A 26024-nucleotide genomic window follows, 5' to 3' on the forward strand; every position below is an offset into this window, starting at 1 on the left:
ACACAGGGGACAAGGGGGGATTAGAACAGTGCAGACCTAAGACGAGGGCATGGGCAAAAAAATTGCAAGAGCAGACATGTACCACTATAGAAAGTAACAACGATAATGGGGGGGGGAAAGTAATACCAAACACCTCCGAAGTATTGCCTCGTAACTCCACCTCCTCCCTTGGGGAGGGAAAGAGGCAACAGACATGAGTAAAAGCGGTAGATCCCCCTTTAGCCAGCATGAGCAAGCCTACAATTAGGCTTGCCGCAGAGGGGAGGGAAGGGTGTGGCCCTATGACGCGGGCAATGAGCAGACTGAATAATGCTTTATAAAGGTGATTGTCTCCCATGGCATTTTAATACTCTGACGAAGTTAGCAGCACGCTAACGAAAGCTAAGTGGTTTTATTAAAGTTTCTATGTTCCGGTGATCGAGATGGCTGCTGCCTCATCATTCACAGTATATGCAGTATATACAGTATACTCCAAGTTCTCTCTCTTTGTCTCTGTCTCTCTCTGTGTATAGTAAACTACATAGATATATAATATCATTGAATATTCAGTGAGAAAATTCATAGTAGACATATAGAAAATTACATACCACATAATAAATAAGACATAAATCCAAGCGCTTCAGTCCAATATATATATTATTGCAAATAAATCCCAGGAAAATTGATTTCCAAGTAAATAGAGCTTGAATAAATATGTTATTAATTCTGTTCCCATTACAAGGACCAATTATTATGAAAAGAAAGTGTTTCCTCTTTTGTGTAGCTTATGAATCATCCTTATTTGTTGCCTTAAATTAGAGACATCCTCTTGCAAACTGAGTCATCACTTCTTAAATGATAACAATCCTTTAATTGGTTCCTGATTCTTCATATTGATTTCTTTTGTTTTATTCTAATTAGTGTCCCTTCTTTCCTCCAGATATATTTTAATGAACAACAAGATTTAAGAAAAACTATACAGTAGGCTTGCTCCATTCCTCTATTCAGTCTTTCCACTAACTCTATTTCACTTTCCACTAACAAGTCATTTAATTAGGAAATCTTGGCAAATATTATTTGCACTTACGCTAGGTTTCAGTGGCCTAGGGGTTAAAATGCTGGGCTTGTCGACTGGAAGGTTTGAGACCCTATCACTGCATGAGGGGGTGCATTCCCATTCTAGTTTCAGCTCTTGCCAACATAGCAATTCACAAACATGTAAATGCAAGTAGTTAAATAGGTGGAATGGTAACAGCGATGTGCCTCAGTGTATAGTCAATTTGCCACATGATCAAGGAAATGTCATCAGACAACACAGGGTCCTTCTCCTAAGAAATAGAGATGAGCACTGTCCCCTGGAGTTGGACATGACTGGATAGGGGAGATCTTTACCTGTACAGTGATACCTCTACTTAAGAACTTAATATGTTCCGTGACCAGGTTTTTAAACAGAAAGGTTTGTAAGTAGAAGCAATTTTCCCATAGGAATCAATGCAGAAGCAAATAATGCATGCAAACCCATTAGGAAAGAAATGTTTGTTTGCTTTTACAGCTGCCCGTCTCAGCAAATAACAATTCAGAACATATATTACAATTAAAATCACAAAAGCACTTTAAAACTATTAAAACACTAAAAAACCCACCAAATTTACTTAGACATGGTGTAGGTCTTTTCTAACTTAAAATCATTATTCCATATCTAGGCCACATTCGGAAACAATAGAGAAGTACTCTTGGCCTTCCTTTTTTTATATCCTTTTAGATATTTGGAGGGTGCTATACAGTGCTCTCTCTTCAAGGCTAAATATTCCCCCCTTATGTGACTGAGTTTTTAAACACTTGATTATACACATGGCTCTTTGCTGCAGGTGTCCCAATTTGTATGAATTTTTAAAGAATATTACACAGAACTGGACAAAATGCTTGAAACGGGATGTGACCAAATGCAGGGAGGGGGGATTTCCTATGATTTAGTAAGGCTCATTATGTTGTGGCAATCTAAAATTACATTTTTCTTTTCTGCAACTTCAAAAATTGATTAGAACTTGATAACTCTTTCACTGTTGACTGAATGAACCACCACCATTATTCTTTCATGCATATTTGCCTATGCTGATATTATTTATTATCTCTTCTTTTAAACATATGAGTTTATTTATACTACACTGGCCATTGAAACTATCAAAATTAAGTTAGTCTTGTATCCATATTTGCAAGAGAAAATTGAATTAAGATATCCTCTTCTCAGGAAGTAGCACTAATGACATCTAATTATGAAATCTGATTAGAATTTCATGACTTATTAATAAGGAACACAGTTCAGGTATCTTCAGAGAGAGTTTATTATTGAGAATAATTGTATTATTTGTTACATAAGAATGTATCAAACACCCTACAAAATTCAATGATATAACAAAGCAAAGGAGATTATAGAAAAGTACAGTGATACCTCATCTTACGAACTTAATTTGTTCCGGGACAAAGTTTGTAAGGTGAAAAGTTTGTAAGACGAAACAATGTTTCCCATAGGAATCAATGGAAAAGCGATTAATGTGTGCAAGCCCAAAACTCACCCCTTTTGCCAGCCGAAGCACCCATTTTTGCACTGCTGGGATTCCCCTGAGGCTCCCCTCCATGGGAAACCCCACCTCCGGACTTCCGTGTTTTTGTGATGCGGCAGGGGAATCCCAGCAGGGGAATCCCAGCAGGGGAATCCCAGCAGCGCAAAAACGGGTGCTTCGCCGGCAACGGAAGTCCAGAGGTAGGGTTTCCCAGCGAGGGGAGCCTCAGTGAAATTGCAGCATCGCAAAAACATGGAAGTCCTCAAAACCCTACCTCCAGACCTCCATGTTTTTGTGATGCTGTGATTTCACTGAGGTTCCCCTCGCTGGGAAACCCCACCTCCGGACTTCCGTTGCCAGGGAAGCGCCCATTTTTGTGCTGCTTGGATTCCCCTGCAGCATCGCAAAAACACGAAAGTTCGGAGGTGGTGTTTCCCATGGAGGGGAGCCTCAGGGTAATCCCAGCAGCACAAAAATGGGTGCTTCACTGGCAACAGAAGTCCGGAGGTGGGGCATCCCAGTGGTGGCGGCTTGGGTTTGTAAGGTGAAAATAGTTTGGAAGAAGACGCAAAAAAATCTTAAACCCCAGGTTTGTATCTCGAAAAGTTTGTATGACGAGGGGTTTGTAAGACGAGGTATCACTGTATATTCAAAAGTCACCCTTAATTATCATGACCTCTACTTGAGTTGAATTCTCCTGAACTTGAGTTGAATTTTAGAAATATGAATAGAGAATCATCACACTTATTTTTTTCAATCTAAAACAGGACAAGCACGAGAGATGAATTACAGAATTCCTATGACATCTCCTACCATCATCATCATCTTTTAACAACCCCATAATCCCTTGTGGGGTGGAGTCTGGACAACTGAATGGAGCTAGCAGAGTGTTTAGCTTCTGGGTGGTGGTTGTATTTTGTCTGTAGGGTGGGTGTTGGTTTGGGTCTGGTGGGGGTGATTGGTGGTGGCGTCCTGTGTTGTTCTGGGTCTGGTGTCAGTTTTCATGGCTGGGATACATTTGTTGATAAGGGCTAGTTTGTCTGGTAGGCGGGAGGTATCACCATGCTTATTCATATTGTGCGGGTGTTTCCCTATTTCAATGGCTTCCATGATTATTCTTTTGTTGGAGTGTTCAGCAGCTCAGATCATGCTTTGTTCGCCCAAGCACAAAGCCAAAAGCACCAGCCTGAAGATGATGAGTGGGACCTCGTCGAAACGTCGCCAGGAATCTCTGAAACTTACACGGGAAGAAAACCGAACATGCCAATACAGTGGAACCCCGACATAAGAGCTGCTCGACTTAAGAGCTACTCGAGATAAGAGCTGGGAGAGGAGAGACATTTTTTTATTTTATTTTATTTATTACTTGGATTTGTATGCCGCCCCTCTCCGCGATACGAGCCGAGAAGAGCCGGGATGGCTTACTTTCCTTCCTTCCCGCGCTGATGCAGAGCCACTCGAACAAAGCGTCGCGCCCCTCTGATGCTTTCGGCGGCTTCCGAAGCGACGCTGGGCTCTTTTGCCGCCAAAAGCGTCAGGGGGGGCGTGATGCTTTGTTCGAGTGGCTCTGCATCAGCGCGGGAAGGAAGGAAAGTAAGCCAGCCCGGCTCTTCTCGGCTCGTATCCCGGCACTTGGTGAGTGGAGAGGCGGTCGCCTCCCCTGCCGCCCCACTCTGGGGGTCCTTGGCTTCTGCTGGGGGTGGGGGGATCCGAACGCTGTTTTGAATTTCACATTCCGAGTGGCCCAAACGCCAAAGGCGAACTTCCGCACCTCAGGAGTTAGCTCGCAAACGGCGCGGCTGTTTTAAAACATCGCTGCCGGCCTGGGGGGGGAGAGGGAAAGGGGGGAGAGAAAGAGAGAGGGAGAGAGAGAAAGAGAGAGGGAAAGGGGGGAGAGGGGTGGGAGAAAGAGAGAGGGATAGAAAGAGAGAGAGAGTGAGAGATGCTCAGTGAGCCTTTCTTTGAAGTTGCCTTTCTTTCTTTCTTTCTCTCTCTCTTTCTTTTTCTCTCTTGCTCTCTTGCTCTCTTGCTCTTTCATTCTTTTTTCTTTCTTTCTCTTTCTTTCTTTCTTTCTCTTTCTTTCTTTCTTTCTTTCTCTTTCTTTCTTTCTTTCTCTTGCTTTCTCTCCTTCCTTCCCTCCTTCCATTTCTTTCATTCTCCCTCTCTATTTTTATTTCTCTTTCATTTTCTTTCTTTCTCTCTTGCTTGCTTTCTTTCTTGCTCTTTTTCTTTCTCTCTTTTACCTTCCCTTCCTCTATTTCTTGCTTTCCTTTTCCTTCCTCCCTTCTTTCCTCCCTCTACAGGATTGGGTGGCAGTGAAGTTATTCTCCCCTTTCATAAGTTTCCTTGCTTCCTTCCTCTGTTCCTGTCCCTTCACCCTTTCTTTCTTCCTTTCTTTCTTCCTTCCTTTCTTTCTTTCCTTCCTTCCTTCCTTTCCTCCCTCCATTTCTTGCTTTCCTTTTCCTTCCTCCCTTCTTTCCTCCCTCTACAGGATTGGGTGGCAGTGAAGTTGAATAAATAACTACAGTTTAATGAATAAAAATAAAAGTTTGCCATGTTGATTGTTTTGGGTAAAAAGAGGAAGGGAAGGAAAGCTCTCAGCTTATCATCTTATTAATAAGTAAAGTTACATTTATTCTTGCAATGTCTTTTTGCATAATTTAGACTAACTTTGTGAGTTTTTTGAGGGCTGGAACCAATTAAAATTATTTACATTAATTCCTATGGGGAAAAGTCATTCGAGATAAGAGCTGCTCGACTTAAGAGCGCAGGTCCGGAACGAATTAAACTCGTATCTCGAGGTACCACTGTATCTATATATCTGTACCCATGAAAATCTACGAAAATAAATACAGTGGTACCTCTACTTAAGAACTTAATTCATTCCATGAAAAGGTTCTTAAGTAGAAAAGTTTGTAAGTAGAAGCAAATTTTCTCTTAAGAATCAATGTAAAAGCAAATTAGGAAAGAAATAAAAGCTCAGAATTTGGGTGGGAGGAGGAGGAGGAAGAAGAGGAGGAGGACAGTCACTGCCAAAGGAAGAAGGTGAGGTGAGGGGAATAAAAAAAATCCAAAAATTTAAGGCTTTTTTTTTTTTTTAAAGAGGGACTCTGAGGCGGTGAGGAGGAGCACTTACCTCCCATGCACCCGGCGCGAGGCTGCCTCCCATACACTGCACCAGAGACAGAAACCCAGGGGGAATGGCAGGAAACTGGCAGGGCCTTTGTGCCGCTCTCATATTTCCTGGGAAATATTTCTGGGCTCAGGTTCTTAAGTAGAAAATGGTTCTTAAGAAGAGGCAAAAAAATATTGAATTCCCAGTTCTTATCTAGAAAAGTTCTTAAGCAAAGGTGTTCTTAGGTACAGGTACCAATGTATGTATGTATGTATGTATGTATGTATGTATGTATGTATGTATGTATGATATTATCTTCCATTATGGTATCAATTATATAACTGGCGGGACCCAGGGGAAGAGCCTTCTCTGTGGTGGTCCCGGCCCTCTGGAATCAACTCCCTCCAGAGATTCGAATAGCCCCCACCCTCTTCGCCTTCCGTAAAATGCTCAAGACCCACTTTTGTCACCAGGCATGGGGATAATTACCATCTTTCCCCTTTTTATTATATTTTTGGCCTTACTGCATGATAGATTAGGTTGAATGTGTGTGACTGCATAGCTAGGGGTTTTATTATGTTATTAATGTCTTTTAAATGGATCTAATTTTTTATTGTTAGATTTGTAATGTATTGTATTATTGCTATGCTGTGAGCCGCCCCGAGTCTTCGGAGAGGGGCGGCATACAAATCTAATAAACTATAAACTATAACTATAAACTGTCAAGGGGGGGGATTTACCATCCATTTTTCTTTTTCATATACACTATATTTCACACAATTTTATGACAGTCCATCTTTTTCTGTCTCTTCCCTTCTCCCCTCCCTTCCCTTCTCCCCTCCGCTTCCCACTCCTTTCCTCTCTCCTTTCCTCTCCTCCCTTTTCCTTTCCTCCTCTCCCTTCTCCTCTTTCTTCTCCTCCTCCTCTCCTCCCATCCAATTCCCCCTTTCCTTTCATCTCTCTCTCTAAGATCTGCCATGTTAATACAGTTTCGAAATTTCCTTTCAGCTGAGTTTTAGGATTCTCCAGCACAGACTTTGAATAGCACAAATGATTTACAAATTCAAACTGTATGATTACTCGAACAGTTGTGTTACTTGTTGGAGGCTGCAAAGGAAGCGGCAGAGAGGAAGTGATCACTAAACACGAATGCTAATTCAGCTCAGCTTGATGGGTCAAAAGCTCTACAACCTAGGAAACTGTATTCCATCACTATTTCAAGTACAACTTTGTGATGTCAAAGCTTCTTTGATGCATTTCAATTTATATGCAATCTTGCCATGGTGTAGGCGGCACAGAGTGATTTAGCACAAAAAGAAAAGTGTAGCGGGGGAGCACATTACATTTTTTGTGTATAGCAAAAGAGAACATTAAATGTTACTATTAGTTGCCATGGAGATGGGCAGAAGTTCAGTTTAAGTGACAACCTCTTTATGCTCCACAATATTTTAAAAAGGAAGTCACGTGGATGCTTGAATTGCTGTATTTATTATTATTATTGTTTGTATTATTATAAACATGTTCTACATGGAGAATGAAGCAAATATTGAAGGGATGCCTCAATCTAATGGAAACCAAACTGAAAGATGAAAATTTCATTTATTATTGTTCTTTGTTAGGTTCCTAGGCTCTCCCTTCAGAAATTCAGGTTGGTATTTTATTTTATTTATTCATTTGTCCAATACACAAATACATAGGAAGAAAGATAGACATGTGACAATATAAAAGAGGGTGAAAGTGAACTTAGAGGAGAGGATATATGAAAGAAAGAAAATATATAAGATAGGTGAAAGAAAGGAAAGACAATTGGACAGGGGATGAAAGGCACACCAGTGCACTTATGTACGCCCCTTACTGGCCTCTTAGGAACCTGGAGAGGTCAATCGTGGAGAGTCTAAGGGAGAAATGTTGGGGGTTAGGGGTTGACACAATTGAGTCCGGTAATGAGTTCCACGCTTCGATAACTCGATTGTTGAAATCATATTTTTTGCAGTCAAGTTTGGAGTGGTTCGTATTAAGTTTGAATCTGTTGCGTGCTCTTGTGTTATTGTGGTTGAAGCTGAAGTAATCATTGACTGGTAGGACATTGCAGCATATGATCTTGTGGGCAATACTCAAATCGTGTTTTAGGCGCCGTAGTTCTAGGCTTTCTAGGCCCAGGATTGTTAGTTTATTTTCGTAGGATATTCTGTTTCGAGTGGAGGAGTGAAGGGCTCTTCTGGTGAAATATCTTTGGACATTTTCAAGGGTGTTGATGTCTGAGATGTGGTATGGGTTCCAGACAGATGAGCAGTAGTCTAGGATGCGTCTGGCAAAAGTTTTGTAGGCTCTTGTGAGTAGTGTGAGATTGCCTGAGCAGAAGCTGCGTAGGATCAGGTTAACAACTCTAGAGGCTTTTTTGGCGATATTGTTGCAGTGGGCTTTAGCACTTAGGTCATTCAATATTAGTATTCCAAGGTCTTTTACAGAATTTGGGTTAGCAGTGAGAGATTGATTATAAGACTGTCTTAACCATTTTTTACCACAACCTTGACTTGAGAAATGGTAGGTATTTGTTTTCACACCCAGAAATATGCTTAACACTGGTTTATTTTCTTTCAGTAGAAACAACATACAAAACAGGAGAAAAAAGTGGATGGGGATGAAGTTATTTGATGGGGATTTATAAAAAAAGATTGAATTCACAGTTCTTAAGTTTATGCTCCACATCATTCAAGTGATTACAAAGCAGAGATTTTTCATACCTTAGAAACTGCTTGTTTTTGATACTCCATAGATTGAAAAATTAAGAAACATAAAGCTCTTCTAAACACAATAAGGGGAAAAGTTTTGTAGACTTCTGGGGTAAGGTGTTACTAAACAAAGCTTAACTCTGTGGGGGCCAGCACAAAAAAGACTGGTGGTCTTGTCCACGACACCTGAATTCAGAGGGAAATAAGATACTTAATGGATCTTCCAACAATTTTAATTTGGGCTATCTAGCTGATGCTTGGCGTAACCCAATGCAACTGTATATCAAGTTATAGATGATGATAACAAGAACAAGAACAACAACAACAACAGAGTTGGAAGGGACCTTGGAGGTCTTCTAGTCCAACCTCCTGCTTAGGCAGGAAATCCTACACTACTTCAGACACATGGTTATCCATCATTTGTATAAAAACTTCTCCTTAGTTCTAAGTTACTTCTCTCCTTGTTTAGTTTCCACCCATTGCTTCTTGTTCTACCCCAGATCATTGCCACACATGGAAATGGGCATTTTGGTAATCTGGGCAGCAAGTAGAGAAGATTTTTCATGCAATGGTAGGACTGATCGTTCTGTGGATGATCAGTCTATAGATCTGTAGATCTAATATAGATGTTTTAGATGATTCTGGAGTAGTTGCAGCTTCTAGATCATCTCTAAAAGTTGAACCACATGGAGCACAATACAGCAATCCAGCCAGCTGCTAACCAAATCCTGAGTTCCTGACATCAGAGCAACTTGGCAAAGGCCGTGTCCTAACTGGTGTATGAAGTAAAGTTTGCTACAAGGTACCTTTTCCCACCCAGCCTCTATCTGCTTTTGAAGTATCCAGAAGGATCACTAAATCATGCGAGTAAGAAGTCTAGAAGCATCTCTCATTTACTTGGATGGTAACTAATATACAGAAGGTAAGTTGATCTTATTGATTGATTGATTGATTGATTGATTGATTGTTTGCCAAAACATATACAACAAGATAACAGGTATAAACCTAAACTAAAGCAAAATAGGTATAGGTAAATTTGGACAATAGAACAGGGACAGGAGGTATAATGGTGTGCTTATGCACACCCCTTACAGACCTCTTAGGAATGGGGTAAGGTCGACTGTAGACAGTCTAAGGTTAAAATTTTGGGGGTTTGGGAAACAAGCCACTCCATGCATTGATTATTCTGTTGCTGAAGTCGTATTTTCTGCTATCCTTTGAGCGGTTCACATTGAGTTTGAATCTAACGTCTGTGCATGTGTTGTTGTGGTTGAAGCTGAAGTATTCATTGACAGGAAGAACATTGTGGCAGATGATTTTATGAACTACATTTAGATCAGATCGAAGGTGAAGTAGTTTTCTAAGCCCAAAATTTGCAATTTTCAAACAAATTTCAAAAATATTTCAAAAATATTTCAAAAATATTTCAAAAATATTTCAAAAATATTTCAAAAATATTTCAAAAATATTTAAAAAACATTTCAAAAACATTTCAAAAAAAATTCAAACAAATTTCAAACAAATTTTAAAAAAATTCAAACAAATTTCAAACAAATTTCAAACAAATGTTTAAAAAAATCAATTTTTTTAAAAAAATAAAAAAATAAAACAAATTTTAAAACATTCAAAAAAATTCAAGTCTGGTGGAATAAGATTACATCATTCAGCATTTGACAGACTCCAGACCCCAGTTGTTCATGACAGTTGCATCTTTGCCCAGGGTGGAAATATACACTGAATGTCATCAGCTAGAAGGTGTCTCCCAGACTCTTTATATGGGGAGAAGTCCTGAGCACTGCAGTATCTTGCATTGGAATGAGCAAGGCTTCAAGTACTGTCCCTCCATAACTGTTAACTCAGGAGAGCAGTGGCTGAGAAACAGTGCTGCTAATCCCATTCCTTGCAAGCAATCTAGTAAGATACCATGATTCAGTCGCTCCGAGTCCACAGAGAGGGACAGCATACAAATCTGATAAATAATAATAATAATAATAATAATAATAATAATAATAATAATTAATAATAATAATAATAATAATAATAATAATAATAATAATAATATTGTGTGGAAAGATGCTGAGAGAGGTCCAGTAGCACCAGGGGAGGAGCAGTCCCTTCATCCATGTCCCAACAAAGATCATCCACTGTTCTGTCGAGCTCTCTGGTAGAATCCTCCCGAAAATTCACAGGTACAAATTTCAGACACACACACGTTTGAAAATTCAAAACAATGTTCTTTATAATGAAAATTCACTTAAACCAAGCCCTCTTTTGGTGTAGCAAAGAGCCCTCGTCTCCAAACAAACTGGTAATTTATACAAGTCCCTTATCAGTTCTGAGATACTTAGCTTGCAGCTGTGAGGCAATTCACAGTCCTTCTTCTTTCACAAAGTGAAACACACTTTGCTCTGGTTTAGTTTCAAAGTGGGGAAAAATCAGCACACAAATGGTCAAAGTCAGTAAAGCAGTCATGAAACACACCGATCAGATAATCCTCCACAATGGCCAAACCCACAGGCTGCTATTTATAGCAGCCTCACTAATCACCACAGCCCCACCCAACCACAGGTGGCCTCATTTTCTTTGATAATAATCTCTCAGTTGTTGTATCACTCTCTGCATGCGTGGCTGTATCATTAACTCTTGTTCCGAATCCAAGGAGGAGCTAGATAATTGATCTCCTTCTGAGCTGTCTGCCACACTCTCCTCCTCCCTGTCACTCATGTCTTCTTGGTCAGAGGAGCCTTCATCAGCAGATTCCACCGGGGGCAAAACAGGCCTGCAGCATGTGGATGTCTCCCCCACATCCACAGTCCTTGGGGCAGGAGCTGGACCAGAGCTAACCACAACATCCACCAGAGTAGTTAATGTCATTTCCATCCCACCAGTGTATATGAGTTATCCACTTTTTTTTTTAGAACTCTCTGAAGATGAATCAACCCTTCTTTCTCAACAACCTCCCCGCAAAGAGAAGGTCAGAGATAGGATATAAGAAGTTAAAAAAAAAATCTCGGGAATCCAAGGCTTCAAGTGTTGGTACTGAACCATTTCCTTCAAAATAAATGCCACCACTTCCTCCCTGAGCGAGGTGTTGGCAATTTTCTAATCCACTTTCTTACATTCTGCAGGGAAACCATGAATCCTGGCCCCAGGAGGCACAGCTCATATTGTTGAGTATATAAATGTCTGTCGGCTTCTAGTCTCTTTTTCCTTTCCTTCCAGGATCTGAATCATTATAGCAACAGTTATAAGCACAATCCAGTGATTAAAGAGAGTTAAAGCAAATCTGTTACCAATATACAAGTGTGTACGTTAATCTTTTATATACCCAGCATTCAAAAATTGGGTTATTAATTTGATCTTTTGGAATCCTGCTTCTTAATCCTGCAAATTCCTTAAAGAGAATATTTCATTATATGGAAAACAAAATTAGGTTCAGCTAATCCAGAATCCAGTTTTGCTAAAACCCAAATGGCAAATTTTCTACATCAATTGGCTTATAATTCATTGCAATTGCATTTTTTTCCTTATAAGAGGAACATACATTGATTTCATTCCCAAATGTAATCAATGACAGAAAGATTTCTCATTCACATTGTGATTACTACCTCTGATCTGAATTTCCTTTCTTCTCTTACTTTTCGAAAGAAAAAAAGCCAACAATGCATTATTTGAAGCACATAGGTTTTGCAATATGGTAGGATTCTAGTGTAACAATTTATACAATTAGCTGAAACAGTTGTTCTCTATACAGAAATGTAATATTTCTCAGCATCTCTTTTGATGAAAGACGGTAGAACTGATTTACATAGCATCAATTGGCTGAAAATGGGGAATGCAATACATTATAGTAGTATTATGTCTGTTTCTTCACCAGGTACACATACCCTTCTAATGAACTGGAAATATTTGTTTCCCCTTTCAATGTACAATTTAACCTTCACCTGATGAGTTTCTCAAGGGAGATAAAATCCAGGAACAGTGAATTTGGGTTGGTTTAGCATCTTAGTGGGTAAGAGGGATTCTGCAGCTGCGTGACACACAGAGAAACATTATATGAAAGCTATGCAGTGATTTGTACATAGAAACATAGAAGACTGACGGCAGAAAAAGACATCACGGTCCATCTAGTCTGCCCTTATACCATTTCCTGTATTTTATCTTACAATGGATATATGTTTATCCCAGGCATGTTTAAATTCGGTTACTGTGAATTTACAACCATGTCTGCTGAAGGTTTGTTCCAAGCATCTACTACTCTTTCAGTAAAATAATATTTTCTCATGTTGCTTCTGATCTTTCCCCCAACTAACCTCAGATTGTGGCCCCTTGTTCTTGTGTTAATTTCCTATTAAATACACTTCCCTCCTGAACCTTATTTAGCCCTTTAATATGTTTAAATGTTTCGATCATGTCCCTCCTTTCCCTTCTGTCCTCCAGACTATACAGATTGAGTTCATTAAGTCGTTCCTGATAAGTTTATGCTTAAGACCTTCCACCATTTTTGAAGCCCGTCTTTGGACCCATTCAATTTTATCAATATCTTTTTTGTAGGTGAGGTCTCCAGAACTGAACACAGTATTCCAAATGTGGTCTCACCAGCGCTCTATACAGCAGGACCACAATCTCCCTCTTCCTGCTTGTTATACCTCTAACTATGCAGCCAAGCATTCTACTTGCTTTCCCTACCTGATCACACTGTTCACCCATTTTGAGACTGTCAGAAATCACTACCCCTAAATCTCTTCTGAAGTTTTTGCTAACACAGAACTGCCAATGCAATACTCAGATTGGGGATTCCTTTTCCCCAAGTGCATTATTTTGTACATAACCTTAGAATACTAGATTGAATTTCTTGAATGTACATTACATTTAAAAAAAACCCCATTTTTGTAATAGAGAAGACTTTAGAAACGGGCAACTATTAATTCAAAGAAAAACGATTGCTGAGGTTTAGTCAGGCTTGGAAGCACGTTTATTATGCCATTATATAGAGCATTCATCAACATTCTACCAAATGTGAACAGCATCCCAAAGTGAAAATTGTTCGGCTGAAGCACCACTTAAAATCTTGGGGACAGAAAAAGTGGTGGGAAACAGGAGAAAAAGTTTGATTCCTGGACAGCCACAATAATCAAAGGGCTAAGGCAAGAAGACCGATCTCAGTTAAAGCAAAGGGAATACAGTAGTAAATAATACTGGTGGTCCTCAATTTACCACCTTTTGCTTAGGGACTGTTCAAAGTTACAGCAGCACTGGAAAAAGTGACTTATGGCTGGTTTTCACCTGTACAACCATTGCATTATTCACATGGTCATATGATCAAAATTTGAAGGCTTAGCAATTGGCAGGTATTTATGACGATCACAATGTCCCAGGCTCATGCAATTAACTTTTGCGACTGTTCCCAGGGTCATGCAATTACGAACGTAACAAACACACTGCTTAAACAAATCTAATCAATGAACCACTGCCAATAACTGGCTTAGCAATGGAGACACACACACAAATCTAAAAGCAATCCTTTCTTCTTCTTTTTTGCAAAAAGTCAGCTGCTAATTAATCTTCATTAGCAGCTGGAGTAAGTTCAAACGGTCTTAACTCAAAGCTATGGAATTAGTTCTTGCTATCTCAGGTAGCATCCAAAGACTTGGCAAAATGCCCAGAGATTCACAAGACAGTTCATGACAGATACACAAGTCAAAATTATTGTTCCCTGCAGCCTTTCAGCTGTCTCTACTGTTCTTAAGTAGACTAGGGGAATGGCCAATTAGCCCCCAGTCTTACTCTCAAGGAGACCTCCTCTGGAGTAACCATTCCTGTCTCTTGGCAGCTCTGCGGGCTCTTGCATCAAGAAGAGGAGAAGCCATTTCTTCCTCATCATTGCTATGAGGTGCTGGAGGTTCTGAAGGTCCTGGACGAACCTCTACCTCTGGCACCGAGTCCTCGTCATCCTCCCCACTATCTGACTTGGGTACCAGCTGCACAGGCTGCTGCTGCATCACCAAATTGGTCTCCTCTTGAACAGGATCTGCTAACCGCTGGCAGGCCACAAGAGCGACCTGCTGACAGGCAAAGTCAATGGGGAAGCCAGAGTCACTCCACATTCCTGTTACTAACTTAACAACTGCAGTGATTGGGGCAAAACTCCCTTGACCACTGCCTTGCATAGCAACTGAGATGTTGCGCTCAATTGCGATCATCAGACTGAGGACTACTTATAACCCAAGAAGCAGGAATACAATGTAAAGGTGGTACGAAGAATTGGAAGGAAAGAGGAGGCGGCCAGAAAACCTCTCACAAGGAAGAATTGGATGGGAAGAAAATTCTTCAGAAGATCTGAGGACAGGAAGAGGGGCATGTTCATGGCAGGGGAAAGGCTCTACAAAAGATGCTTGGCTGCATAGCTAGAGGTATAACAAGCAGGAAGAGGGAAATTGTGATCCCGCTATATAGAGTGCTGGTGAGACCACATTTGGAATACTGTGTTCAGTTCTGGAGACCTCACCTACAAAAAGATATTGATAAAATTGAACGGGTCCAAAGACGGGCTACAAGAATGATGGAAGGTCTTAAGCATAAAACGTATCAGGAAAGACTTAATGAACTCAATCTGTATAGTCTGGAGGACAGAAGAAAAAGGGGGGACGTGATCGAAACATTTAAATATGTTAAAGGGTTAAATAAGGTTCAGGAAGGAAGTGTTTTAATAAAAAAGTGAACACAAGAACAAGGGGACACAATCTGAAGTTAGTTGGGGGAAAGATCAAAAGCAACATGAGGAAATATTATTTTACTGAAAGAGTAGTAGATCCTTGGAACAAACTTCCAGCAGATGTGGTTGGTAAATCCACAGTAACTGAATTTAAACATGCCTGGGATAAACATATATCCATCCTAAGTTAAAATACAGAAAATAGAATAAGGGCAGACTAGATGGACCATGAGGTCTTTTTCTGCCGTCAGTCTTCTATGTTTCTATGTTTCAAACTGGCATGCTGAGAGTTGGTAGCTTGGGAAGGCAGAAAAGCTGTGGGGTGGGGGGTGGGGGGAAAAGAGTCCCAATTTTTTACATAGTCGTTTAAACTCATCTGCGAAAGGTTTTGTTTGAGGATTCTTACGGGTGCAAATTGGGATAATCAGGGTTGGATTGTTACACACAAACACACACACGCACTTGTGGCTTTTCATGAGCAATTGTTGCCGTGCGTTTCCAAAGGGAGGAGGAAAAAGCAGGTTCTGCATGAGAGAAAGGTTGGAGGGAGGGGGAGAGAGAGAGAGAGAGAGAGAGACTCTGCATTTCATTTTAGAAAATGCCATTTATAATTGCTCACTCTGTTACTTGACTCAGAAGATGAGTTGCCTTGCTTGAAATCTCCCCTGATTAACCAAATACTCCATAGCTTTTCAGGGGCAGTGGAGAAGACAGATGGGATATTTATTATTATTTTTTAAATGCAAATAAAATGGAAAGGATAGCAGGAAAGAAATAGACCAGCCAGTAATAATAAGCTTCTATTCCTGTTGTTTCCCCCACTCCTTAATTTTCTATAATTAGCAGACAAACACATTCTGAAACTAGGGGTTCTTTTCATCTCTGGGCAAAGGACTACCAAATTCACCAGGTTTAGAAGCCACTTGCTGGAATTGGGAAAATCCTACAACATAGACCAACTCCTCAGCTTTACTCGATGGTATATAGGAGGATTCAGCAAGGGACGTGATATTGGTGAGTACTTTACCTCCTCTCCCCCCCAAAAATAGAGTTTTGCTTTCTTTATTAAAAAATATCTTTCGTTTGCTCCTTCTCCGTATCTTTTGAATGCCTGGGGGCGCTGGGAGGGAAGAATCTTTATAACATGTGTTTTCCCCCCCTCTTGTAAATCTATGTTGGCAGCTCTTCATTGCCCTTCTTTCCCATTCTGAATGAACATTTTGGCAAACTAAGGGACTTAACCTTTGTGCTCACTTTTCATGCCGAAACGTTTATAATTCCCCTTACTTTATGGCTTGATTGAAGGAGGGGAGAAGCAAGCCTCAAGCTGCTAGGATGGTAGTTCTTGATAAGAGCTGGTTCTGGTCACCGAAGCATTTTATTGCCTTGCATCTTACCATAATGTAACTTTATAGCCTCATTAGTCTTTTGGTCAATCATCAGAAATGGGGTTGGGGGCACAGGAAACATTGATATAAGTTAATAATTGTATTTGTGTATTCTTAGCAATTTGGTTTGAAACTACGGCAGAACAAAAGAACGGAGGAGAGTGGGACAAGATCTTACATATTCATACAAATATTCTCATTCACAGACCCACATTCACGCATACCAAACACACACACACACACACACATATGCTGTTGTTGAAAAAGTTTGTTTAGTGGATGGAGCTGGGTGTGTGTGTGTGTGTCTCATCATCTTGAGGGTAGTGTCACCTTCTGTTGCCTGGTAACATCCTTCCCTGCTGTTTTGCTATCAGATAAAAGAAGTCCGGTCAATGTTATACATTATTCATCTGCGTTCCAATCAAATAATCAAAATTATTTGCTTGCACTGGGGAATATTTAACCAGATCAAAAGAATCTAGACTGGAAAGCACTGGATTGTTGCCGCTGGCAGGCAGTTTGGGGTATGTGTCCATGTATGTCTGTATGCATGGGTACACACACACACACACACACACACACACACACACACACATTATTGTTAGTAATTATATTTTGCTGTATTATAGATACTAGCAGAAACCTACATTGAAGAATTGCAGCAGTTGGCTGGTTCCACAGGCATAGAATTACCGAAATCAGTTAATGCTAGCTATTGAAATTACAGTGCTAAATTAGGTTAAGAGAGTTGGGGGTTTTTTTCTTTTGAGATATACACTTTTAAAAGATCTTTAGAAATGCTAAGAAAAGGAAACCACCTCTTTCAAAGCAAGCGTTTTTAAAAGAGAAGAATGCAGTAAAACCTATGTCTACGTATAATTGTTTGGCAAATGCTGGACCTAAATACATAACGTAACTATTTTGCAGAGGAAGGGAACTTACAAACCAGTGAAAGGTAAGGTAGAGCCAAAACTGCTGTTTTAAAAAATGCGGTGTGTATTAATATGTATGTGTGTCAAGAAAAACACTACCCCTCAGAACTCAACTTTTACCAAAAACCTCTGACAATGTGGTAAGGCTGATTACTCTCTCTAGCATTTTAAAAGCTGTCAGTGTGAAGTCACTTTAATCTTCCCTTGTGAAGTCTTCAAGAAATTAAAATGGACTGACTCATTTCAAGTTAAAAAAAAAATCTAACTCTCTTGTAGCTAACACCCCCCCCCCCCAGCTGTAATTGTTACCATTTCTTTGCTAATAGATATCTGGGTTTCTTAGAATTTTAATGCAGTTAACATAATATAGTCTGGGTTTCTTAGAATTTTTTATTTATTTTTATTTTTATTTATTTATTTAGTCCAATACATAATACACATTGAAGAGAATAGATATGTAGTAATGTAACTAAATGTTAATGCGGTTAACATAATATAGTCTGGGTTTCTTAGAATTTTAATCTAGTTAACATAATATAATCACCGTCAATACTTTTATTAAGAAGAAAGTAGATAGCAAGAGGTGTTTTAAAAGATGTGTTATATACACTGAAACACCTAACATCTAAATATTTCCATGATACAGATATTTGTGTGTGTATGTTTTCTAGCAGTAAATATTGAGGGGAAAGGTACAAAATGCTTCAATTACTATGCTAGGTTAACATAAACATTGTATATGTTAAATTAACTTACTTTAAATATTACAGGGATTTTATATTTAAAGATACTTCTTCCTTTTTCAGGAAACTGGCTATATCAAATTGGGCAGCTGAATAATTGACCGCAAAATCTTCCAAGATGGATAGTCCATTCAAGATGGATTATCTGCTGGATGTCGATGCTGCTTACCGGCTGTTTTACAGTCAAGGAGCTCAAGGTACTGTTTTGAGATGGCTATTTATGCATTGCTCAACTTAAAGAAAAGATATGGTGGCCCTCTGGTGGAAAAAGCACCAGGAAAAAATAGAGCTCCTTTCTCCACAATGAGCTGAGAACTGAAGATATCAAGGCAGCGTGATGTCTTCTAGAACTGTATAAAGGAAGTAGTTTTTATTTTTAAAATGTGGAAATGCGTTATGCCAAACAGATTGGTGCAGATTGTGAATGCAACCTGTTCTAGATCAGCTGTCGTCTTCAAACAGAATGACGGGTGCCTTTCTTTCAAATAGTAAATGAAACAAGATAGTGGTGGCAAAGGGCCAGCATTCAACAACAACAACAAAAGACAAACATTGATAGACTTTTCCTGGCCTAGATTGAAGCCAATGCATAAAAATGCACTTTCAAATTTTAATTAATACATAACTAATATTCCATTCCATCCCATCCCATACTGTCAGCTTGATGTTGAATCTTAGTAATTAAATACATGGACTTTCTCTATGATGATATGTCCACAACACAGTGTTTTAGGTTTCTCAAAAGAGTCTTCACTGCTCCTGTAATTAAGTCCATCTGCCATGTTGCCAAATATCATCTTCTCCTCTTTCCTTTCACTTTTCCCAGCATTTTATTCATTTATATATCAAATATATATCAAATCTGTATGCTGTCCATCTTGCCAAAAACATACATTTTATTTATTCATCTGATTTTCTTAGTAAAATGCAGAAGGGGTTCTCTCATAGAGTCTGAAATTATGCCTTTGCTGTTATCACTAAAGTGAACCAATATACTGCAATCATTCTTCCTGGGAATGACTCTTATGACTTGAACCTGCCTTGTAAGGCAGAGAATTAACCTCTAGGCTATAGTATCCAATCCCTTCAGCTCTGTACCAGGGAAGGGTTACATATTTTTTGTGTTGAATCGCCCTGGTATATTGAAGGAACATCACAGCTCCTTTTTTGCCTCTCGGCCCAACCCAGGGCCATTTCCAACAAACTATATTCTGTATGTGTCACATGTTTCTGCTAAATTTGAAAATTAAGGGAGACTAGGATAGATCTATTTCGGCCTCATCAGCTAGCCATACCCTCATTGGGACTTGAACCTGCACCCTTTGCCTTGTAAGGCAGAGAATTAACCTCTAGGCTACAGTATCCAATCCCTTCAGCTCTGTACCAAGGAAGGGTTACATGTTATTTGTGTCGATTCACCCTGGTATATTGAATGAACATCACAGCTCCTTTTTTGCCTCTCGGCCCAACCCAGGGCCATTTCCATATGTATGTATGTATGTATGTATGTATGTATGTATGTATGTAAGTATGTATGTATACATACATACATACATACATACATACATAAACATATATATGTATACATACATACACCCACAACCACACATTTTTTGCCTTCATACCATACCATATTTGTTATATAAGGAATGTGACAAATATGTTATGGTATGAAGGAAAAAGGTAGGTAATCCTTGACTTACGACAACAATTGAGTCCAAAATCTATGTTGCTAAGCAAGACAATTAAGTGAATTGTGTTCCATTTTACAAACTTTCTTGCCATACAGGTGCTACATGAATCATTGTAGTTGTTAAATCAGTTACATGGTTGTTAATTAAATCTGACTTCCCTATTGACTTTGCTTTGTCGGAAGGTCACAAAAGGGGATCACATAACCCTAGGACACTGCAATAGTCATAAATATGAATCAGTTGACAAGGATTTGAAGTGTGATCATGTGACCATGAGGATTCTGCAAGGGAAGTATGAAAAATGGTTATATAAGTCACTTTCTTCAGTGCCATTCTAACTTCAGTCACTAAATAACTGTTGTAAATCGAGGCCGATCTGTATCGTTCATGAAATAGGTCTGTGTTTAAAGAATGAACAATTTATCAATTAACAATTGCATTTATTAGAAATGTGGCTATGGTCCAACGCATGCGTAGGCTCCTTTTAAACCTTCAAAAATGGGAGATGCAATCCTGAGTCTTACGATTTCTTTGGTCATCTATATTTTTACAACGAAGCCTTGTGGGAAATATTTAATCCTAAACTCAAATATTGAGAGTCACATTCTTTTATCCAAGATGAAAAGACAGAGGGATTATTATTATATGCTGTTTTGTTATTGCTGTTAGCCGCCCTGAGTCTCCGGAGAGGGGCGGCATACAAATCCAATAAATAAGTAAGTAAGTAAGTAAGTAAGTAAGTAAGTAAGTAAGTAAGTAAGTAAGTAAGTAAGTAAGTAAATAAACAAACAAACAAACAAACAAACACAGGGGGGGTTCTTACTTAGTGCCGCAACCAGTGCAATGCGCACACAGCAGGAGTGGGTGTGGGTGTGGGTGTAAACAAGATTTTGCTTCTGTGCATGCACAGGAAGCAAAATCTCGCAAGAGGGTGCATGGCTGCACAAGATTTCTGTGGGGTTTTTTGCTTTTGCGCATGTCCTCTCACAAGATTTTTCTTCCTGAACATGCGCAGAATCCAAATCTTGCTTGGATACATGTGCCTGTATGCTCAGCTCCATTTTTGCTACTGGTACATAGCGTCCCACGTACCGGGTAGTAATCAGGGGTGGGCTGCTGCCCAGATGGGGGGGAACGCAGTGGGGTAGCAAAAATGGAGCTCCACCCCAGAGCACCCAATTTGCACTGAAATATGTTGAAAAAATGCAGAGCGTCTTGCATAAGGCACGCCCACAGCACGGTTTGGCAGCCCTTCACTGGCAGTAACTCATTACTGGATATATATCAGGAGAATGGAGGCAGTGTAATGTGCTTAAGGAAAATACCTATTGAAAAGCCCCATTTTTAGAAAATACCTCTATACCTCTACTTAAGAACTTAATTCGTTCTGTGACCAGGTTCTTAAGTAGAAACATTCTTAAGTAGAAGCAATTTTTCCCATAGGAATCAATGTAAAAGCAAATAATGCGTGCAAACCCATTAGGAAAGAAATAAAAGCTCGGAATTTGGGTGGGAGGAGAAGGAGAAAGAAGAGGAGGAGGACAGTTGCTGCTGAAGGAAGAAGGTGAGGTGAGCGCCCCCTTTTGCCTTTCCGTGCCCAGACGCTCCGGAAGGCAACCTCGCACTGGGTGTGTGGGAGTGGTTTATTCCCTCTCCAAGCGCCAAGAGAAAGAAAAATGCTTTGTTCGCTCTGGGCTGCCAAAGCCTCCTTAAGTGCCACCGAAAGGCTCCTCTGGTAGCCCAGAAAAGCCCGAGATGGCCAGGATTAAAGGGGGAATGGCAGGAAACTGGTCAGGCCTTTGGGCCAATCTCAAATTTCCTGGGAAATTTTTCCAGGCTCAGGTTCTTAAGTAGAAAATGGTTCTTAAGTAGAGGCAAAAAAATCTTGAACACCTGGTTCTTATCTAGAAAAGTTCTTAAGTAGAGGCGTTCTTAAGTAGAGGTACCACTGTACTTCAGTACTGTTATTAAGATATTCAACCAGAAAATTCTAATATGATAGAATTATATTCATTAATACAACTGCTAAGACAAAGCATTGTCTTTTCCATGCTAATAGATTTCTTATAGGGGAAGCTGATTTTTGCTGTTGTGTTGTACTAAACAAAGCAGTACTTTTAAAAAGACGGTGTGTTATCTATTTTACCTGCTTAGATCACACACATTCTGTTGTATAAATAAATGCAGGTGATTTAAAATAAAGTGGGATAAATAAGGCTATGAATGAATTGGGCAAACCTGAGCAGGATATTAATATTGCACTATTAATACATGGCAAGTTGTGTTGTTGCCAAAACGGAAAACCACATTCCCAGAGTAAGTCACCCTTGCTATATTTGAAATGCCTGTTCTGTCCTTAATAGACTGTATTAATTGTAACTGGATTTAAAGTAAACAAAATCATTTCTGATTTCATTGGCTCCGAGTCTATGGAGAGGGTCAGCATACAAATGAAATAAATAAATAAATAAATAAATAAATAAATAAATAAATAAATAAATAAATAAATAAATAAATAAATAAATAAATAAATAAATAAATAAATAAATAAATAAATAAATAAATAAATAAATAAATAAATAAATAAATAAGACTGCTTCGTCTTTTTCACTTTCTGCCAGTAGGTGGCACTGCAATAGAAAAAGACTGCCTCTTCATCCTGAATTTTCAACCAGATACAATAACTGATTACAGTATGCTTAATTGTGGTACTTGTTTTACAAAAATAACTGACCACTCAGCTGAACAAAAGAATGCCTTCTCTCAATGTTAAAAAAAAATGGAGGAGAGTGGGCATTTCCTACATATGCATTTTCGTTTTTAAAAAAGTTTTCTTTATTAAATTTTACAAGGAATAAATAAAAGAAGGTGCATACACCACAATATACAGTATTTCTTTTTTTTACAGATCTTACCCATTTTATCATTTCTTTATATTTCCATTTTTACGTTTGATATATTTTACATTTTTATATCAGTCAGAATGGAAAAATAAATGGATACCATCAGACAATAATATAATTGATAAAATTTATAAATGCACTGAAATGGCCAAATGACCATGGAAATTAAGGGAATAAATGATTCAGAATATTATAATGCAGTGGTACCTCTACTTAAGAATGCCTCTACTTAAGAACTTTTCTAGATAAGAACCGGGTGTTCAAGATTTTTTTGCCTATTCTCAAGAACCATTTTTTACTTAAGAACCTGAGCCCGGAAAAATTTCCCAGGAAATTTGAGCACGGCATGAAGGCCCGACCAGTTTCCTGCCATTCCCCCTGGGTTTTTCTCTCTGGTGCAGTGCATGGAAGGCAGTCTTGCGCCGGGTGTATGGGAGGTGCATGCTCCTCCTTGCCACCTCAGAGTCTCTCTTATTATTATTTTTAAGCCTTAAAGTTTTGGACTTTTTTGATTCCCCTCCCCTTCTTCCTTTGGCAGTGACTGTCCCCCTCCTCTTCTTCATCTTCCTCCCACCACCCAAAATCCGAGCTTTTATTTCTTTCCAAATGGGTTTGCACTCATTATTTGCTTTTACATTGATTCCTATGGGAAAAGTTGCTTCTACTTACGAACTTTTCTACTTAAGAACCTGGTCACAGAACGAATTAAGTTCTTAAGTAGAGGTACCACTGTAGATGCTTTTGCAAATCCATTTCCACAGAGTTCAATCTGGCCATTGTTCTGATAGTATTTTTGCAGCATGGCATGAGAATCAGGATAAATTATACTTTTTAAAAGAACACTGGAGCATTTAAGAGAAACTATTGTTATTATTTCAGATACCTTTAAATGCATGCATTTTATAGCTTTTTAAATTTCTTCCTATCAAATATTTATGTCCAGCCTTCCAGTTTCCCTTTAATAAAGGATGTCAGTTAGGATTCCTTCCCCATTCTGAACAAATTTGGTGTGAAACAGACTGGCTGGGGATGATGGAAGTCCAACTCATTTGGAAGGCAGGTTGGGAAGAGCCAATTGGTCGTGTACTATACATGATACTCTGTAGTATCATCACCTAACCCCCAAAACTTTACCCTTAGACCAGTGATGGGGGCCTATGGGAACGGTCAGGAACACAGTTCTGGTAGCAAAATTTGGAGCTCCACCCCAGAGCCCCCAATTTGCACTGAAAAATGTTGAAACAAAATGCATAAGCCACACCCACAGTGTGGTAGTAAAAATTTTGGTAGCCCACCACTGCTTTAGACTATCTACTGTTGACCTTTCCTGATTCCTTAGAGGTCAGTAAGGGCCGTGCATAAGTGCACCAGCATGTCTTCCGTCCTCTGTCCTAATATTTCTCTTTTACTAGTATCATGTATATAAATATTGTTATATCTTTGTATAGCACCAATACGTTCTTGACAAAACAAATAAATAAATAAAATAAAAATAAATGTATTGACCAATTTAAGAAAATCATCCGTAGGATAAAATTGAAATAGGCTATTCCTTTTCTCATAGAGGGAGCTGAGAAATAAAATAACTTGCCCAAAAGAGCACAGTAACAACAGAGAGCATCCCTAAGCTTCCCTAGGTATGCCCATGTTACACCAACACTCCGCAGTCTGCATTGATTGCCAATCAGTTTCCGGTCACAATTCAAAGTGTTGGTTATGACCTATAAAGCCCTTCATGGCATCGGACCAGAATATCTCCGGGACCGCCTTCTGCCGCACGAATCCCAGCGACCAGTTAGGTCCCACAGAGTTGGCCTTCTCCGGGTCCCATCGACTAAACAATGTCGTCTGGCGGGACCCAGGGGAAGAGCCTTCTCTGTGGCAGCACCGACCCTCTGGAACCAGTTTGCGGAGAGGGGCGGCATATAAATCCAATAAATCTAATCAATAAATCTAATCTAACCAGCTCCCCCCAGAGATTAGGATTGCCCCCACCCTCCTTGCCTTTCGAAAACTTCTGAAGACCCACCTCTGCCGTCAGGCATGGGGGAATTCAGACATCTCTCCCTGACCTATATAATTGATGCATTGTATTTTTGTGTGTGTGTTTCTGGCTTTTCAAATGAGGGGGTTTTAGAGACTTTTTTAATATTAGATTTGTGATATATTGTTTTTTATTATAGTCTACAGAGAGGGGCGGCATACAAATCTAATAAATAAATAAATAAATAAATGGATGAATGAATGAATAAATGAACAAACAAACAAACAAACAAACGAGCGAGCGAACGAACGAACGAATGAATGAATAAATAAATAAATAAATAAATAAATAAATAACCCCCCCACCCCCATTTTTCAGCCTCACCTGCTACTCAATTGAATAACGTGTCTATGAATGCATTACCTTTCAGGTGCTTTAGTCAGCTAATTGTTCTAATTCTTCACTGCTTTGTTCAACTGTCTCTGTTTTTATTTAGAAACAACCGCAACAAACACATTCTGCTTGAAAAACACTGCTTCAAGGATTAATGCAGCCACCCATGCTTTATTTTCTATATGCTCAGCTTGTTGCATATATTTCATAGATCAGTTATATGAGTTTTTCAGTCAAATAAAAGTGTACAAAATGGGACCATGAAGTAGAGTTTGATTTTATGAATGAAGGCGAATATACAGTATGTGTTCCAAGATAATACTGCAGGATCCAATCTCTGTAGAAGGTCCCAGGGGATGGGCTCCAGCATGAGTTTGCAAGCTCACGTGACAAAACCTCTTGCCCTGATGACTGACCCAGTTGGATTTTACAATTTGATTTTAATTGATAAATAAGTAGCAACATCAAATTCAATCGGAAGATTACTGGTAGTTAAAATTTCAGAAGGTTCTATTACTTTTGCAAATTTTAAGATCTATTTGGTTAAAAACTGCAATAGATAGCAATTATTCATGTTCCTCTTCTTTTTGAATAAGTCATTCCCCAATTTACCAAGGGTCTTAAAGATATATTGGATACAACTCTCGTAAAATCCAACCTGTATAGCCAATATTGTATTCCAACATCCCTGGAGGGCAACAGATTGGAAGGATTATATTATGACTTTTCAATCCTCAAATTGGTCACAAAAATATTTGTATAGAAGGTCCTACCCATAAAAATGATTTACAGTGCTCTTCCATGAATGTCTCCTCAGAAGAAAATCTCATTAACTCCTGAGGAGCGTAGACCATATTCTTTTTTTTTTAATGATGCGTTCTGCTA

The 26024-nt window shown here is 39.2% G+C and overlaps 1 protein-coding gene across 1 annotated transcript in view; it reads left to right on the forward strand.

The window, feature by feature from the left end:
* The first annotated feature begins 15999 nt into the window (after window positions 1-15999).
* PHACTR1 (phosphatase and actin regulator 1) overlaps window positions 16000-26024 on the forward strand; it is a 301263-nt gene continuing 291238 nt past the window's right edge. The window contains exons 1-2 of the mRNA XM_070747269.1: window positions 16000-16116; window positions 18229-18362. Coding sequence (XP_070603370.1) covers window positions 18284-18362 — 79 coding nt within the window. The 5' untranslated portion in view covers window positions 16000-16116; window positions 18229-18283. The remainder of the gene's footprint in view (window positions 16117-18228; window positions 18363-26024) is intronic.

This window comes from Erythrolamprus reginae, chromosome 3 (genome assembly GCF_031021105.1).
Source record: "Erythrolamprus reginae isolate rEryReg1 chromosome 3, rEryReg1.hap1, whole genome shotgun sequence".
Taxonomy (NCBI): domain Eukaryota; kingdom Metazoa; phylum Chordata; class Lepidosauria; order Squamata; family Dipsadidae; genus Erythrolamprus; species Erythrolamprus reginae.